General features: G+C 40.2%; 1 protein-coding gene across 3 annotated transcripts in view; it reads left to right on the top strand.

Moving 5' to 3' along the window:
• The window catches only part of VPS13B (vacuolar protein sorting 13 homolog B), a 410,777-nt gene that overhangs the window by 184,782 nt on the left and 206,097 nt on the right, over positions 1-19,898 (top strand). For all 3 annotated transcript variants that reach the window (XM_056853998.1, XM_056853999.1, XM_056854000.1), the window contains exons 22-24: positions 3,687-3,817; positions 13,941-14,175; positions 16,717-16,937. In XM_056853998.1, coding sequence (XP_056709976.1) covers positions 3,687-3,817; positions 13,941-14,175; positions 16,717-16,937 — 587 coding nt within the window. The remainder of the gene's footprint in view (positions 1-3,686; positions 3,818-13,940; positions 14,176-16,716; positions 16,938-19,898) is intronic.

The following is a 19,898-nucleotide window of genomic DNA, read 5'->3' as shown; positions in this document are numbered from 1 at the left end:
CCAGGGCTGATCCTGCTTAGCTTCTGAGATCTGATGAGATCAGGTTAGCCTGGGCCATCCAGGTCAGGGCATCCTTAAGTAGAGAAGAGTAAATTAGGGCACCCAATGGCAACAGCATCTAAATGTCAAAGGCAAGTAAATTACACTAGCAGGCACGATTGGATTATGTGTGATATGCAGAGGGGTAGTAGGTGAGGTTACATTGTAGTTATACTATAGAATAATTCCATAGGGTGGAACTTGTAGTTAATAAATAACATTTTAAGTCTGTTTGCAAACAGACTAATACTGCTACCCACTGTGAATCATTTTAAGTCTGATTCAGTTTGGTTTGACAGTTATTGCATTTTTTTAGATTCTTTGCCTGTGTTAATTAAACTTCTGTTGGATTATATTTACTGGTCTATGACTACAATAAATTATTATTATTAACTTCTGTTGCCACCTATCAGTACTGTTAGAAATTGTGATCCGTGCATTGTGATCCGTGGACGCCGCTTTTGCTGCAGCTGAAATGGAGGTTAAAAGCTGCTCTCTGGTTGGAGCATGTTAGGAGTTAATGGCAGCTGAACTTTTGTCAGAAATAATGGGTGGGAAAAGTTTGTTTATTTGGGAAATGAGGAATGCCCAGTGTTTTACAAACATAAACCACTCTTGCCCTTGGACTCAAAATAGCTGGACTTGCCTCTTCAGAATACTCAATATTTTTCTACGTTGACATTTCCTCATCCCTCTGCTGTTTGGAAGCAGCCAAAAGGTTATGCCATCTTGGGTCAAGACTTACCCCTTCCAAAATGTTCCTCGATCCTATGTTTCCATTACTGAATGCTAAGCAGAGCTTTGGAATGTTGTAGGAGATTTTTTTGAAAATGCCAAGTTTTCTTTTCCTGTTGACTATATTATTGTTGGTTGTTAATATGAAATAACAGACATGCACAAATAATAGGTACAGTACTGATCATAGTTCTAATGTTGTAACCCTCAACAAATATCCAACTGCCCCTTTTATTTACCCACTGATTCATTAGTTATCTACATTGTTTTAGGCCATCTACAAGCAATACAGGTTAAGCAACATGGAAAATCATTGTCTCCCATGCAAGAGATATTAGAAATAAGTATCTCTAGGATCTTATTATGCCCCAAATTATCAAACCTTGATAATAATTTCTCATCAGAGAATGTGTACTCTGGTTCCTACATGCAGCAGAGGGATCCGCACCAAAAAACTATTGCAACCAAGGGAGTGTATATTAAAGTTTATTGTTCATAAGGCAATCATAACCCTAGACGTTCTAAGAAACCAGTGACAATAGTTTTAAAATAAACAGGAACAGACACATCTGCAGGAGCTAGGGGGAGGGCCAACTGGTTGCTCTTTGCCACATCCTCCGCCTTGGCAGACTTTTCCAGGTCACTTTCCTTGCGAAAAGAAAATGTTAATGGTTCTTTTACTTTGCCTTTTAAAGAACCAATCTGTTACATTATATCCTTGTGAGTCTGTCCCTCCCACTCATTACCAGTTGCCGTGTCCAGGTTGATTCCTGTTAATGGTTCCCTCCCGACAGCCTGCCCCGCCTCCGCAGACAATCTTTGCAATGCCTCAGACATCAGGTTGAGGGACCGCTCGCCCCACTTCTTCACCTGTCACTGCAGGGCCCCACCAGCAAACTCTCTGGTGGTCCCTCAGACCCGTCTCTTCCTCGGCATGCGTCCTTAATCTCCCTCTTATACTCTTCCTCCCACCACCTGGGCCACCCACCACTTACCGGTCATTACTCGGCTACTTCCCTTTCCCCCTCCCTCTTCACCTTCAGAGGCGGGGTTCTCGGTTACACATGTCTCAGACTCCGCTCGGGCCTTCAGCGCATCCTTCTCTCGTAATGACAGGGGACTACCTTTACCTTTTTACATTGTATAAATTTTGACATATATATTTTGACTTCTATTGTCCAATGCATTTAAGTTTCTTTGGGATTCATTTGTAAGTATCACAAAAACCCATCTGGGGTAACCTGAAATCAACACAATTTTTTTCTTATGTCCGTGACTGGTTAGTGTTTAACAGTGATTTGTCACTGATACTAATGGTAATGCTTAACTGAAGAGGCAAGAGGGCAGAACTTTTGTGATCTTCCTGTGGTTAAAAGATTCCTTGAGTGAATGTGTTTGCCATTTTGTGGGCCAGGAAGGCCCACTGTGCAGAAGTGGATTTTGATGTAGGGATTTACAGGAGAAGAAGGTTCCTTTGCTGACAGAAGGGTGAAACGGTTTTTTGATAAAAGGAATGATGATGTCAGGAGGATTTAATTTATTTAATTATTTATATCCGTCTTTTCTCCTCAGTAGGGATTTAAAGCAGCTTACAATAGTTAAAAAAGTGGGGGGCTTCTGATCTAGGTTACAACCATCAAGCTAAGAGCACATATTTTCTGAGCACCCCCAGGCCTTAAGTACCTGTGATCAGAGGAGACCAAATTCAGCCATATTTCATTCAGCTCTCCTCCTTGCTGCCTCCCTTTTCCTTATTTGGAAAGAGTGAGTGAAAAGTAGAGGAAGAAGATAAAGATGTGGTTGGAAAGGTCACAAGTCCTGTTATATAGGAACTTGAAGCAATGCGAAAGTGGTAGGCAGCCAATAAAAAAAAAGGGGGTGATTGGATCATGGATAGTTAGAACTGTACAAAATTGCAAATAGATAAGAGAAGTGGGGTGGGGAGAAAGCCAATGAGGAGCAAGCATTAATAACTGGCTGCAGAATCTTCAGAAACCCCAACAGATTCTGTTAGGCAATTATCCTTTGTATTTGTCTGTTTGTTTTTAAATCGATCAAACACATGGTGTTAGAATCTAAAGTCAGAGAATGACTAAAATTAGTTCTGGAATGCAAGATTTTGGCAGGCTGAGAAAATAGGTTGATGGGTGATGAATTGTTGACCTAAGTTTTTAATTAATAGATGGCACACTTTTATTTAGTTACATTAAAGTCTATTGTTTTTGTATATCTGATATAGAGTACTCTATAAACAATAGTAGTATTGATTGGGTAAGATATCAAAAAGTGTAATATATTTATTTAAATCTGATTCCCCCCCCCCAAAGGTTTGGAGTGGGTGGGGACATCTTCCCTTTGCCTTTTTGCATACTTGGCAGTATTCCTGAAAATAATCCCAAACTCACAAGCTCTGTTTTGTAAAGATTTTATTGCCATCCTGCATACTATGAATCATCAAACACATGAACCTATCTTATACTCAGTCAATGGGTCTGTCATTGGTCAACCATTGGCAGTTTCAGGAGAGGGAGCATACCACTGCTGCTGGTGCAATTTCTCTGGCTAATTTGAAGCTGATGTCCCAGTTCTTAAAATTTATTTATTTATATTTATACCCCGCCCACCATCCCCAGCTGAAGCCAGGGTCAGGGCTGCTTGTATTTCTTGAATATTTTGTGAGAATTCATACAAGTAAAACAACTTTATAAATGGAAATTTGAGACAATGAGTGTTAGAAAATCAAAATTATTTATGTTCTGTTGTGCTCAATCATTGACCTCAATGCTTTTGTTAGCTATGATTAGTTCTGGTTGGGATTTAGTCACTGCTGATTTTAGTTTGATTAGTGCCATTAGAATAAGTAAGAAGCATTCAAGAAGGCTGTTTACCCTTTTTTTTTTTTTTTTTTTAAGAATCTCGGCCTTTATCAGTTCCAGTGAAAGCCATGCTGAGCTCTTCTGAAAGCTGTAGCAAAAGTCCTGAGGAAAGAATGAAAGAATTTATTGGAGTTGTGTGGAATGCAGTCAAGCGCCTTACACTTCAGGTAAGATAACCAACATTTGGTAAGTGCACTGAATTACTTTCTTCTTTCCTTCCTTCCAGTTTTCAGTATTACATTTATTTGTTTGTTTGTCTGTTTAAACATTCCACCTTTCCCCATGATTCAAGGTGGCTTACAATAATTGTTAAAAAATATTTTCTGTTAAAACCAGAAATAAAATGGGAAACATCCTAGTCATATATACATATCCCAGTCAGGAGGCAGTATTGTCAAGCAGTGGGAAGAAGAAGAAGAGTTGGTTTTTATACCCTACTTTTCTCTATCTTAAGGAAACTCAAAGCGGCTTATAATAACAATCACTTCCTCTCCCCACCTTGTTAGGGAGGTGGGGCTGAGAGAGTTCAGAGAGAACTGTGACTGGCCCAAGATCACCCAGCAGGCTGCAGGTGGATGAGCGGGGGATCGAACTCAGTTCTCCAGATAGAGTCCGCTGCTCTTAACCACCACACATTAGGATGACGCTTTGAACCCATAGCACTGGGTAGTTTTTATTAATCTTCATTCATCTTTCAAAATATTAACGGGCCTGCCTTTCTCCCAAACAAATGGGAGCAGAAGTGAGTAACAAAAATGAAACCATTTAAAAGCAAGACAGCATAAAATATCAAACAATTTAAAAACAGCTAGCAAACGTCATAAATACTGCTTGTTTAAAAGGTCTCTGCCCCACCAGACTTAACCAACTATAGTACAACTAAGTGACTCCCAAGGCCCTTCTAAAAAGTTCCAACTTGTAGCCCTTACAAAACTGGAACAGTTCATCTGAGGGATTGTTCTGTAGGGCTGGAGCAGTCACCCAAAAAAGTGTGAAGGAACAGAAGCAAAGTGAGAACAACTGTTAAATGCTGCTGTTCAAACCATAGTTCCCATACAGGCTCATACCGGAAGTGGCAGTCCCCCAGTATGTGGGTCCTAGGTTATGAAGGGCTTTAAAGACAAGCACCTACACCTTGAGTTGGATCTGGAAACATATGAGTAACCACTGCAATAATCATCAAATGGGAGTAAGATGTTCCCTGAGGGTAGCAACTGATAATAAATGGGCAGCTGCATTCTTTAGCAGCTTTTATTTGAGTCGTCTGCAAGGGCAGCCCGCACTTAAAATGTCTTCCCATAATAAAGCCTTGGGGTTACTGTTGTTTGGAACTGTGTAACCATGTTAGCAGTCTCAAATAGGAGGAAAGGTTGAAGTCCAAATGCAGGTGGAAGAATACATAGTTTCCCATAGGTACCTGGTCCTCCACCCCTGCAGAGGAAGAGTGTCACCCTCAACTGGGCCTCCAAGAGATAATGATCCAACCATGGTGCATGCCATATCTCTAGCCCATTCAGATTAACAGAAATTTGCGCAGTGTAAAAGGATGCAGCACTGGCTCCCTAGGGTTAGCATTTGGCTAGCCAGGTTAGGGAACTCATACTACCTCCCCACTGCTTCTTGCATCCTCGGACAAAATTCCCCTTCCTAATGTAACTGCAGTGAAGCAGTTCATCAACAGAGCTGTTAACCATAACAGGTTATATTAACCATAACAATATAATCCCCTTTAAACAATGGTTTTGGATGCTGGATTAAGAAGAAGAGTTGGTTTTTATGTGGAGTGGGGAAACAAATCCAGTTCACCAGATTAGCCTCTGCTGCTCATGTGGAGAGTGAGGAATCAAACCCGATTCTCCAGGTCAGACTCCACCACTCCAACTCACCGCTCTTGACCACTACATCACGCTGGCTCTCAAGGGAGACACTGATTAGCTTTAACTGCAGCTATAGTTCCTGCTGCTGCTACTACTATGGTGCATAACTGCTGTTGAGTAGGGATTTTGCTGAGGCGAACTTGGTGAGGGGGCGTCTGCAGGGAGGATGTTTATATTCCCAGAGCTATCTCCAATTTGCTGTTCTTACCAGGGAGCCAGTATCACATCTCCACCATCCTTTTATATAACATGCATTCTATTTCAGAAATGGCATAGCATTCTCCAGCTTCCATTGTCAGTTCCTAAATATAGAAATGCAAACCTGAAACCACTTGAAAGCTTTGTCTGTCCATTGTAGTCAGTGAGATGTATGCGGGTCTCATAGAAAGTTCTATAACTGTGGTCTAAAGTCTCTAAAATCTATGTTGGCACCAGTGTTTGGTTATAGTGATTGATAGGACATATATATCTTAGGAGGACAAATATAGACTAAAAAATCCTGAGTTGTCAACAGATATATCAGATCTTCTTCATAACTCAAAATCATGAAAGGATTAATTCTTTTTATCTGAAGTTAGTGTTTAGAACAAAAACACCTGGAAAGTGTATTTTTGGAACCAGGGCTGGTATTTACTTAGCCTTGACCCCTTTTGCTCATAATAGTATTGCGCATAACAGCTCAGTTAACAGAGTTTGCTATAAGCTGTTATGATGTCAATAAAAAACACTTCCATGCTAAACTGTAAAAAAAATGTATTTTTCCTTCTGTATTCGTTGAAGGGTTCAGTGTAAGCTTTGCACGGTGCCTTTTGGCAACTGTATGGTGGGGGAGGGAAGCATTCAGTTTTCATGTGTTCCTGGTACTAATAGTTGCTAAAAATCATGAAGAAACATAAACGCAATTATTTTTAATTGGTTGTTAATGCTTAGTTTTGACGAGAATAACAGGACATCCACGTTTCAACCAAATGAGTAAATTATGAGTAATAATACATTGAGTGCCAACCAAATAAGCTCACATTTTACTAAAAAGTAAATATGTTCAAATGTGCTAGAGTCTAACTAGATATCTTGGTACCCTTCAGCAAATCAGAAGCCTTCTCTTGCTTGCATCTTGCATTTGTTGGTCTTCTTGCTTACTGCTTTTCATAGGATTTAGATTCCTGTTCTTTCGTGCTTCTGACTCTTAGAATGTCAGAATGCATGAGCTAAGGTATCTAGGATCCAAGAACGCAGACCTGTATGCACCAAAGGGTTACTTGTTTCACCTTTTGGTCCCCTTCTTTGATTCTGCCTTGCATCCTCCCCTGCTTCCATTGGTCCTTATTTGCATATTTATTTATCTGATATCCTATTAATCCCTTTGATGTGATTGACCATTTGATGTCTGAGTCCTCTATCTACAATATATTTCTCGCATTCCATTCTAAACTAACCTTACTGCTCTTAATCTGGCCTGCAAAATGCTACCTGATTGGATGCTGAATCCAATCAATATTTATTTAGTGTATTTATGCCTTACTTTTCTCCACAGATTGGCTTCCAATGCAGTAATTTCATCCTTCACTATATAAGGTGATAAATACCTTTTAAAGTGAGAAAGAGAGGGCATGTTTGCTGTTTGCTTTCTTTGTCTTTCTGCCCCCTAGTAGCCTGCTTGGTTACTTTATTCCTTCTATACACTATTGCTGAATGTTCAAAAGTAAAAGCACCATCAGTATTCCAATGACTATAGAGAGAAGAGTGGCTTCTCTTTCTACATGATCAAAGATGTTCCACCTAATGCTGCAGCATCTACTAGGCCTTGATGGAATACGGTGAAGCTGGAGCTAAGCACACGCATTTGGGGGTGGGGGATATGAGAGGTTAGTTCACCACTGACATTTCTCCCCTATAGCAGATGGCATTGGCTAATTGCTGTGCTCTATGGGATCCCTGCCTAATAATAATGGCATGTCTTCTTGAAGCATTGCTCAACAAAAACAAACTGAGCAGCACAGAGGACCATCCTCAGGAAAGGTTTGTTAGCTTTCAGGGCCTTGTGGAATGTGGAGAAGCTGGTGCTCTCAGATGGTCTGGAGAGCATCTTTGGCTCCCAGTTTCACCCCTACTGCTAGTTGGCTGTTAAATATCTCATTTTATGTAATATACAAAATATAGTAAACTTTTTGTGGGGGGTTTTCCAGATCATTTCCTTCTTACAATGCATAATTCTCATTGAATATATCTACCGAGTGTATCAATTTGCAAGACCTGAACAAAGCTGTTACTGACAGGATGTTTTGGGGGTCATTAATTCATAGGGTCACCATCATTCAGAAATGACTTGACAGCACAAAACATACACACACCAAACATACAGATGAAGCTGGCATAACATTTAAAAGCATGAGATATGCTATGAAGTTCTGGTTCAAATTTTGGCTTGAAACATGATTCAGGCTTAGTTCTTCATGTATAGGTTGCCATCTCTGGGTTGGGAAATACCTGGAGATTTTGGGGGTGGAGCCTAAGGAGGGTGGGGTTTGGAGATGGGAGGGACTTCAGTGCCATAGAGTCCAATTGCCAAAGTGGCCATTTTCTCCAGGTGAACTGATCTCTATCGGCAGGAGATCAGTTGTAATAGCGGGAGATCTGCCACCACCTGGAGGTTGGGAAACCTATCTATAACATAGGGATCTAAATTCAAGCTTGGTTTGTTGTAGAGATTATTGAGATGATGTAAGCCAAGCGCTTTAAAAAGTGCTATGTAAAATTTGTATAATATAATACCATGTAATCATTTACCATAAAGAGAAACCAAACTTTCCCTGTTGTAGAACTTCAAATTGTACTGAATAAAATCAATCTAGAAATGTGCACACTTCTGAGAGAGTGCTACTTGTTGTAAAAAAATCCCAGTGTACCATGTTTTTCTTAGATTTTCATTTTTTAAAGGCTGAATTGGCTTTGCTTCATTGGCATGTTGTTAGTGAGCATTGCATAGCAAGTACAGCCCTTAACGTAATCAAAATAGGAGGTGATTCTATTTCAAGAATTTGTAATAATTCCTTGTCTTTTAATGCACAAGTATGTTCAGTATTGGCAAAAGAACGCGTTGCTACCAAAACTGAAATCTGATCCTTGAAACAGAAAGGATGTTGCCATGGAAAAATGAAGTAACACTCAGTGCAGCTGTGATGCATTAATGAATAGGATATTTTTTTAAAAGATCATTTGTGTTTGGTGTGGCTTAGAGGGGTCCCAACCAGATGGTTTCCATGAACAGGATCTGACCCCCAGCTTGAGGACTTCTTACTGGCAGATTACTTCATTTTCTTTCCCTTGGATTGTCAGATCCTTACATTAATGTAAGATTTACTGCTGCAGATTTATATTCAGTTATATAAATCAGTCACATTTCACATTAAATTCACAATTTTATACATACAGTTTAATAGCTATTTTTAAAGTGTAAAAAGATTTATTTGAAACCTTTAATATATGTGATTGATATGTAACTTTAAGGGTACAGGAATTTTAGGATATTTGGATTACGTATATTTTAAAGCAATGTTCATATCAATAAAGTGATTGACGACACATTCTTATAATTTAATCCAACAACTAATAAATTTTTTAGAAGTAATGTTCTTCTCTTTTACTGTAATTCGCTTTGATAGATTCTCCAGAGATAGCATATTCTACCTTCTGTGTGTATGTGCACATGCGAGCACATGGATGTGCACGTGACAGCATGCACGTAAAGGTAGCAGGGCTGGGAAAATGACATACAAATGAACAATGTACCAAGAGTGCAGCTAGCAACCCCCACAGTGCTCTCCTTCTCTTGGCAAAATATAGCAGAAGCCAGTATGGTGTGGTGGTTAGTGTGTTGAACTAGAGTTTGGGAGCCCCAGGTTCAAATCCCCATTCTGCCAAGACGTTTGCTGGGCAGGCTAGGGCCAGTTGTACTCTCTCAGCCTCACCCTTCTCATAGGGTTGTGATGAAGGTAAAATGAAGGCAGGAGAACCATAGATGCTGCAGGATAAAGAGCGCATTCCTGAGGGGGGCCATTTGGAGGCAGTGTGACCACTTATGGTATAAGGAGCATATACGCTGGTGTGGGGGGCAATCCTGTCAGCGCCTGGGTGCTGCAGAGCTGCTCGTGGCTCCCCTACTGGCGCAGCCTCTCTGGGAACTAAATCTTGGAAGAGAATGGCGGTGCCGGCATAAGGGGGGTATTCCCCGGGCGTTCCCAGGGCAGAGCTGACTTTATTCAGCTTCCTAACCCCTTCCAGCCCGGGAACATCCCTCACTGTTGCGGCAGGGCTGCGACACCTTTTTGGGTGTCGCATCCCCACTGTTCTCAATGGGCTGAAAGTGTTCTAGATAGATAGCAGAATAGAGGATATGTAGAGTTCTGTCAGGGAGATTGGGCTGGAAGCCTTCTTTCTGTTGTCTGCCCCTGTGCTTGGCCAATAAGGGGACTAGGTTTTAGAGAGTGATCGTCAGGATTTCTGGTAATGTGGCTAGCAGAGGTAAATCACAGCATGCCTCCATCTTCCTCTCTATTTATTTATGTTATTATAGAGAATTCTTCTTTACGGTGATAGTGTCGCTCAGAAGTTCACGATAAGGACAAAAGGTGCAGTGTGACAAGTCCATGCATCAAAATTTCCCTGGGATTTTTCATGCATTTCATGCTTGGTAAAAATTGGAGCAAGTACAACATGTCCATCAACTGTATTTTGACATCAGACGTGCTGATGAAAATTACATCCAACTAAAATATTTAAATTTACTGTGGGTCAACTTGAACATGCGGTTCACCTTTTATTTTAATAAAAAATAACAATACCTTAGCATTCAATATTTCTGATGCGATAAAGTTACAGAAAAAGAAATAAAAACTGCTGTTGTGGGGGAGGGGGAGGCAGAGAGATGAGAAAGTTTTATATGTTTCCCCTTCCCAAAGGAGAAGAGGATGTGGACAGAGAGAAGAAGGAAAGATTTTTGCTTTCCTTCAATCCCTCTCATATTCCTTACCCCAGGGCCCTTTTGGAAACTAGCCATATCCCAAAAGTTCATCAAATGTAGTGTTGGGCCATCTCATAATTCTATTCCCTGGAAGTTGCCATAGGACCTGATGGGCAACAAACCACTAGAGGTGAAATTGCTGCAACTCAGGAGCCTTTAAGATGAAGTGCCAGCTATCTCCAGAGTCCTCTTACCCTGTTCCTAAGGATGAAGGAGCGCTTGCTTTCTTGGGCCTCAAGGCTATTGCAGAGGATTGTCTTGAGTTGAGGAATGGAATGTAACAAGCAATGTTCAGCTCCTCATTTGACACATCCTAGGCCGCATCATTTGTTAAGGATGGGCAGGCATCTTTCTTCCTGAAACCTTTCCTAGTTTTTCCTTGGACTGAGTGGAAGCAAATGGGCAGGTTGCTTGTTTCCCTTAAGCCCCTACTTAACAAAAATCCCCCTAGGTAGAAGAAAAAGAAGCAGCCGTCCTCTACACAAGAAAACTAGCACAGCAATGAGCAAGCTGACTATAAATATTCGAAGTATAACCTGCACCCTCTCCTCAACAGAGAACTTGAGGCAGTTCACAACATACACAACATAGCATTAAAACTGAAAATAGATAATAAAACTGATAAATATCATAAAAGTTATTCTAATCAAAATTCAACTGGTAATCAGGTCTGGAACAAATCTGGGCAGCCAGTGAGCTCACCCATTCTCTTATATAATTAAATGCTGCACAAAATAAGGCAGCCTTGCATGCTCTACAGAACTTTAATAGATCCCACTGGGCACAAACTTCCTTGAGCTGGTTCCAGAGCGCAGGTATAGCCTCAAGAAGGCCCTTGCCAAACAGGCACCTGTGGACCAGGCACATGCAGTAGACCCTATGATGAAGACCAAAGGGGGCATGGGGGGCCATATCGGGAGAGGTGATCCCAAATGTATGAGGGTCCCAAACTGTTTAGGACTTTATAGGTCAAAACCAACACCTTTAATTGGCACAAGAACCTTATTGGGAGCCCGGGCAGCTGCTGCAAGATTGGAGTTATATGAACCGACAAGGAAGACCCAATCAGCAGTCTAGCTGCTGCGTTCAGCACCATTTGCAGTTTCTGAAGCGTCTTCAAGGGTGGCCGTACATAGAGCACATTACAGTAGTCTAATACTACTTGATACTGACTAGATCCCTCTCATGTAGAGATGGTTTCTTTAGGAGAGGTGTCACCACCACCACCTTGAAGGAGCTAGGGAAAGACCCCTGAGATAAAGATAGGTTAATAATATCTGCCAGGCCCTCTTACCACCTCCCTACAAGTTTTCACCAGCCAGGAGGGGCAGGGATCCAAGGAGCAGGTGGTAAAGCTGGACAGCGGCCCGGACCCTATTGACATCAGCGAGAGAGAGCAGGCAGAAGGAATCCAATAAAGGAATCCAATTAAAGCATGGGGAGCCTGCATTCTGCTACTGGATCCAAATCTGGCTGCTAAATCCCAGCAGAGCAGAGAGACTTTATCCACAAAGAAAGTGGGGAATGAATCACAGCTAATGGCCGGATTATTATCAACTGTGGAGGCCACCAAAGGGGTGGTTAATTGCCCTCTTATTCTAAACAGTTGAGCTGGTCATGAACTAGCGGCTGCAATGAAGGTGGGAGAAATAGGACCATTTTGCCACCTCCACCAGGGTTGCTGTGCAGAGGAAGTCACTGGCAAACCACCTCTGTTAGTCTCTTGCCATGAAAACCCCAAAAGAGGTCACCATAAGTCGGCTGCGACTTGACGGCACTATACATACACACCTCCACCTCATAGGCCTTCAATTGAGCTCTATAAAGTGTTCTAAGCACCCTTTTTATATTCCTCAGTTCATCAGTATACCAAGAGGCCAGGGAAGTCCAAAGGCAGAGAGGATGTCAGGACTAGAATTCTTTTTCTTGCTCATTTTTATTTTGAAAGTTGTTGGGTTCCCAATTATGACTATCATTTAGGTGAAGGTCAATGAGTAGAATCTATGGGCTATTTTATACGTGTCTTAACTTCATGAGATGAAAGAGATGTATGTTCTAAGATAGAAAAAAAGGGTTTTTGTAAAACTATTACTCGTTTAGTATCGTGTTGGAAGACACAATATGTTGATTATATTTTGCAACCATGCCACCAGTCGCTAATGAGCCAAAAATGTACTCGTCTCACTGCAGACATCATTGCAGTAGGCTTTTGAATGTATAAAATGCACAGTTTCTTCTTTTTTCCCCAAGCTTTAAGTACATTCTAAACACTTGGGTCAATAAATACGTATCAAAGATGTAATTAACGTTGTCTTTCAACTGCCGATAGCCTTAAAATTGAAACAAACACAGACTACATGTGGCAAAGTATTTATTTTTGCTAATCCAGCTTATTTATCTACAGTAAATCTTTGTCAGTTTATCTAAGCAAAGCTGGAATAGAGACGAATATCTAGGTAGTGTTTACCAAGCAGGCACATTATTTATAGTATTATAGTAATCTACCCTTTGTGAATTCCACTTTGCTCTGTGAATAGAAATTGTATCAAATGGGAGCCTGTTCACTTGCAGACTAGATATGGCCTACAGTGTAACAGTCACATGCCTATATTGTTTTCAAACTGAGAAGAAAATAAAAAGCAGGGTATGAAATCATCTCCTTGGTTTGCACTTGTGGGGAAAAAGACCAGATACATTTTCTCAAATGACTGTCACAGTGAAGACTCCACTATAATTTACATTTAAAAAACTCATATAGCTATGTACATATGAAGGGCTAAAAAAAAGAAAACTATTTTTTTCTATATTGTATAATTCCCCTCCCCCCCAATGTACAGGGCTGCTTGTATTCAGAATTATCCAGATTAATTATATTAGTTCAGATCTTTTTCACGAATAAATTGTGACTATCGTTTGCATTTTGTAGGCATTCAGAGCTGACTAGTAACTTACATATTGTTACTTTCAGTGAGAATTCTTAAGTAAAGATGAATCCTTTATGTAATAATATGTGAGTTACTAGTCAGATCTGAATTCTTAGCTATTGCTAATGAAATGCAAAAGGAGGCAGAGACTTTTTGTTTCTGACTCAGTCACATCTCTTGGCAAGAGGTGTGGGAAGGTAGAACCTATGTTCAGTTTTTTGTGCCAATGGTTTTTTTTTTAATAGACCGAAATGGCACTCCTTCAGGTGTTTCTTTATCTAAACGTAAATTGTAGAAATGCAAAACACATGCTGCCATGTGCCTTTGACTTTAAAGTCAAGCTGTCATTTGAGGGCCAGTGGGCAACTAATTTGGTTCTTGCTGTTGTGCTACATTTAAATCTACAGATACAATAAGTACATCTTCCTAAAGTCTGTACGTGAGATTCATTTTTGTGTTTGTTTTCCAGCTTGAAGTGCAGTCGTGCTGTGTGTTCATTCCAAATGACAGCCTGCCATCTCCTAGTACAATTGTCTCTGGTGACATTCCTGGGACTGTCCGAAGTTGGTATCATGGGCAGGCCAGTATGCCTGGAACTCTTGTTCTTTGCTTACCCCAGGTAAAGATTATGAGTGCTGGCCACAAGTACATGGAGCCCCTACAAGAGATTCCCTTTGTTGTGCAAAGACCAATTCTTGAAGAAGGTAGAGTATTTCGCTCCAAGAAATATTAATTTTTTTCTATTGTCTGATCATGTAACTTCTCAGTCTTTAACGTTCCATAGTTCAAATACCATATAGAACTGTGTTAGGCTAGTATTATAAATTAAACTATGTAGTATTATACAGTAAATTGCTTGAATTTTCAACGTTAATAATGCCTTGTCGTAAATTTACTCTCACAATATGCTGATTCACTGTCATAACATGGCAATCTTTGGCAAACAGCTCTCTGTCTTTGCTACTAAAGTATTAATTTAATAATTTTAATAATAAGTTTTAGTCTGAGCATTTCCGATAATTGTGGTAAGCTAAACTTGTCAATTATTTGTTCTGGCCTGAATAAGAGACACATGCCTTTCTTGTTCTAAAGTTCAATAATTTCTTAAACTTGTATATTAGACATAAGCTTCATCAATATTCTGTATTTGTAAAGTGCATTTTAAAGTCTCCTTATTAACTGTTCATAATATGGAAAAAAAATTAAAAACAGTAACCCATATTTTGAAAAAACATTGTCAAAGGAATGAAGCAATGTGGTAGCAAAAATATTAATCTCTTCCAGCTATCATTTCGCAGAACTAGTCTCCATTTCTAAAACATGCTCCATTATACTTGGGTTGATGCTGAAAATAATAAAAAGTTAAAATTCTGAGGTAGAAAATTACTATATATTAGTCCTATATTACAAGTGATGAGATTGAGGTATATGTAGCCCTAAGGACAAGGCTAGAAGGGAGAGGTGGCCAGGAGAGTCAGTGTGGAGGCCAAGAGGCTGGTGAGCAAAAAAAGCTCCCTTGGCATCCTAGCCTCCCAGATGCAAGGAGGACTAGGTCCTTGTTGCTGCTTGCTCTCTAGAAGAGTCCAATGTTGGAGGATTCGAGGGATCTCAGTCTTATCCCTCTGAATAAGCAAGGGTGAAGAAGAGAGGCAACAGCCAGAAAAGGATTAGCCCTTGAAGCTAAAGAACCCCAACCTTTCCTACAAAATCTGCTTTAGGGTGGCACACATCTGTAACCTCCAAAAAGCCCTTCTTCATTATTCATTAAATGCATATTTTCTTCCTGCGCTATTTCCATGGGATGCAAAGTGCATGGAGCCCATTGGCAGAGATAATGGTGATTTATTTGTGACACAATGTGGTTTAATTTGTGCAACATCCTCTCTAATACAACTGATAGCTGGATTATATGATCTAATCATTTAGGGCGGGGTGTCAAACATAAGGTCTGCAGGCCGGATCCAGCCCTTAGAGAGCTCTTATCTGGCCCATGAACCAACCAAGGCAGACACCTCCCCTCCCACTCTCGATCTGGGCTATGGCCAGACCATTTATGTCATATCCTGTTTTACTGTAACAGACTGTTCAGCATATTAAAGGACAAATCCCATAATTAATAAGAGCCAAGGTTTAGAATTCAGGGTTTTGATCACGCTCTCTTTACACTCTGAGGCTGAAATCAGCATTGTCCTGGTATAGTTCCTCCTCTGCTTCTGTCTTTCGTTTCATACTCCTCACAATAAATGCTACCTACGTAAAACTAGTGCTAATTTGCGTACATGGATCAAAACAAAAGTTAAATCCTATTGTGGCCATACACCTCATCATTCCAAATACTACTACCTAATGTTCTCGGAACTCACTAGGCAGAAACTGCACAAAACCCAAAGTCTGATTGAAAGCCAAAAAAAAAAAAAAAAAAGGCTAGATAAACTTCCAGCATTATAAATCCCTGTAGCTTACATTTTGGATGACGCTGCAGTACATATGTTTGGAAACTTCATTAAGAGTTTCCAGTACAGTGCTTCATTGAAAAAGCTTGTTGTGTGCTTCATGGTAAACACACATTTTTATAATTATGTCATTGGCTGCCACTCTCACTTGATATAAAATAGGAATTTAAGTGCTTAGAGGGGTGTAATGTATTCATGCCAGTGATATATTAACAATCAGTAAAAACTATAACAGTTTGTCTAGCATTCATTCTCAGTTCTGCAGATCTATTAACACATCGCAAATATATTTATCTTTGTAGTTACATGGGAAGGAAGAAACTTTTAGTTACTTGTTTCTGAATCCAAATAATTGATATTTTCTGTTATGGAAGAAATGAGGGGAATGATCCAGGTATAGCTGAGCATTTTAACATCCTGTTTAAAGGGAGATGTCTATCTTTAAAAATCTCCCATTGAAATCTATGGGACTAAAGTGGTTGCTATTAAAAAAGCAGAGTTTTATCACTTGGACAGTTGCACTAAAACTCTGGAATTTGAAGTGTATATGTGGACATGGTAAAATTTAAAAAAGGGTAATGTCAGAGTTTGTAAACTCTGTGTTCTGTTCACACAGAAAACGTTGCTGGTAATGGTATGAGTAGGTGGTGGGGTAAGCAGCCTCTTGGACAGATATTTTAATTAGATTTTGTACAGTAATAATCCAGCCATGAATTTTTTTTAGTTCAGTACATTTGAAGTTATTTGTGTATCTGTTTAATGCTTTGTTTTTTTTCCTCTGTGGATCACCAGGTGATGCTTTCCCTTGGACAATAAGTCTGAGTCATTTCAGTATCTACACGCTTCTTGGGCAGCAAATGACCCTTAATTTAATCGAGCCCATGGGCTGCACTTCTACTTTGGCAGTCACTTCACAAAAACTGCTTGCTGCGGGGTCTGAATATAGGCACTCATTTGTTGTATGTCTTCATGTTGACCTTGAGTCACTAGAAGTTAAATGCTCAAATCCTCAGGTTGGTGCATTTATTTGATTTATTGGGGTGAATTAAAAATTGCTTGATTTAAAGATTATTGTGTTTTGGGGGAAAGTTCACTTCTTTTAAGCATCTCCCCCCCCCCCGACTCCCTAAAAACTGAGCCATCAAGATCAGGGTACTTAGATTAAGATTCACTTTGAAGCTCTTTCAAGTTTCGTAATTTAAATTTGTTTCAAAGTGTAATAGCTATGGTACATAAATGCATCTTTTGGCTGATGGGATGAAATCACTTGCAGATGTACTGTTAAATGCTGGGGCCCTGCTTTGCTGCCACTATGGATGCATCTAGTGAAATGATCTAATGTAATTTTTGTGCAAATTAACACATACCTTCTACTGTTTAGCATGGAAACTTTTCAAGCAAAATAGGGGTACCCTTTTAAAGAGGACAGTAAGTGGGAGAGGGGGTTACTGAGATACTCAGATTTTCATGATTAAGCGAGCAGTATGTGGATGGATGTCTTTGTTATGTGGCTCTGTACTGGCCTTATTTTAATTAAATTTGATCCCAATTACAATTAAATGTCCTGAAAAAAGTGGGCAAACTGCAGGCTCTCCAGAACTCAGCCATCAGTCAAGAAGCTGCCTCATCACAGTTCCTGGAACCGGTGTCTGAAGCAGCAGAGCAAACATCAGGGCAGGAAAACATGCCACAGTGGACCAGGACTGGGTCAGGGAAAAGCAGATTCCCCATGGATTTCATTGGACTGTTATAAAAGACACATAAGGTTGCAGCCAGAACATGCATAACTCTTGTTGCTTGGAAACAGAACTTTTATATGGTCTTTCACTTAAGTTCCATTAACTGGAAATCACTTAGGGCTTAAAAATGCAAGTGGCAGTGATGCGTCTTGAAAGGCAAGCAAGTTCTACAACTTCCTTCCGCAGATGCAATTGTTGAGTTGCCTCTGTCAAACCATAGGCCAATTCTATTTGCATGAGTGTCATCACTAGTTACCAGTTTGGTGTGCATCTTCTTGTGTTCTCAGATGTTCCTGTTGAGGTATCAGTTGTGATTTTGATTAAATTATACCCCTTGTGGTAGCATACCATGCAAAAGTTAATAATTGTTTTCTTCAAAAAAGTATTCACGAAAAGGCAAAAAAATGTTGGGTCACTGGGCAGACAACTGCAGTTTCGTCGTCGTAGTAGTAGAAGGAGGAGGAGGAGTTGTTTTTATATGCCGACTTTTTCTACCACTTAAGGGAGACTCAAACCGGCTTACAATCACCTTCCCTTCCCCTCCCCACAACAGACACCTTGTGAGGTAGGTGGGGCTGAGAGAGCTCTAACAGAGGTGTAACTTGCCCAAGGTCACCCATCTGGCTTCGTGTGTAGGAGTGGGAAAACAAATCCAGTTCACCAGATTAGCCTCCGCCGCTCATGTGGAGGAGTGGGGAATCAAACCCAGTTCTCCAGATCCCGGTTCACCGCTCCAAACTGCCACTCTTTTTTTCTTAATTTTATTAGAACAAAACCAATGACAATAACAACAAATAAAAAAAGCAGAATTGCTGACAGTCTTCATAATTTAAACTACAATATATATATATATATATATATATATATATATATATATATATATATATATATATATATATATATATATATATATATATATATATATACAGACACACACATAATAAAATAAGATCAAGTCTCCCATGCTACAGCTTATTTCTATGTCTTCATATTCATCATTATGTCCTGACTTAGCGCAACACATTCCTCTTTCCCGCCCTTATTTAAGCAATGGGATGTGCTAAGAGAGAAACTAGCTCCAGCTATTTCCCCAATGTCTTCCTTTTTATGGAATATCTTAACTGAGAACCCAAACTACCACTCTTAACCACTACACCAAGCTGGCTCTCTTGTGCCACATGTTTCTTGTGTGTCACCAAGTGGTTAGAGAACTGATTTTCCCTTTCATGTTTACTATGGCAAATAACATCATTTCCAGTGCACACCAGAAGTGACGTCAGCACCTCACCTGTGACCCTGGATGCTTTGGTATTTGTGCAAAAACTCTATGGTAAAACCATAGGAGGGGCCTGGTAACCCTGCAAATTGCCAGTTCAGTCTGGATGCAACACAAAGGGTAACGGTACCATTGCCACAAACCAGAACAATCCAGGGAGACCCCTGTTAATGCTGTAGGCACAGTAGGTCACTCTGAAGGGCTTCTCTAATGAGGAATCTAGTGGGTATCTCTGTTACTGGCCTGCTTCACCAAGCAGTTGGTTTTATAGGAGAAGGTTTGCTGGAATAGCAGCAGCAGCCTCTCATTTTGTGTCTTCCTCCCAAGGAGATAGGGTAGGCATAAAAAGCAACAGCTTTCAGGTAGGCTGGAATGGTGGAAATTATGTACCCCTTTCCAGGTAAGCTTTTCTTTGCCTACCCTGTCCTTGGAAGAGGAAGACACAAAGCCCCTCTCTTAGGGATCTCCATGTCTAGCTCATGCACAGTTGCCTCTGCTATTTGGAAAGTTATGAGAGGAAGGGCATCTTGGCCATCTTCTGGGCATGGAGTAGGGATTACTGGGGGTGTTGGGGGAGGCAATTGTGAACTTCCTGCATTGTGCAGGGGGTTGGACTAGATGACCCTGGTGGTCCCTTCCAGCTCTATGATTCTGTGAGCTCAGCTTAACATGCATCTGCAAGTTACAGGAATTTTGTTGTGACTGGGAATCATTTGGACCCCTATAATTTTTTAGACAAGCCTTTAGTATTTTTGTAATAATACGAACTCTAGATTACCCAGTCTGTTTCTCAAAATAGCTACCCTGGTTATGCTTATGTAGAACCAAACTTGGTATTATGGCATAAAAAATTTGAGTGGGGTGCATTAATTTTTTTTTAAAAAAGAAGCATTGTTAGGCTTGCTTTTAATTATATTGCACTTCTAATTTTGAAGATAAGTAACCAAAACTACCACAAG

Source organism: Euleptes europaea, chromosome 8 (genome assembly GCF_029931775.1).
Source record: "Euleptes europaea isolate rEulEur1 chromosome 8, rEulEur1.hap1, whole genome shotgun sequence".
Classification (NCBI taxonomy): Eukaryota; Metazoa; Chordata; class Lepidosauria; order Squamata; family Sphaerodactylidae; genus Euleptes; species Euleptes europaea.
This window is presented reverse-complemented; position numbering and strand designations above follow the sequence as displayed.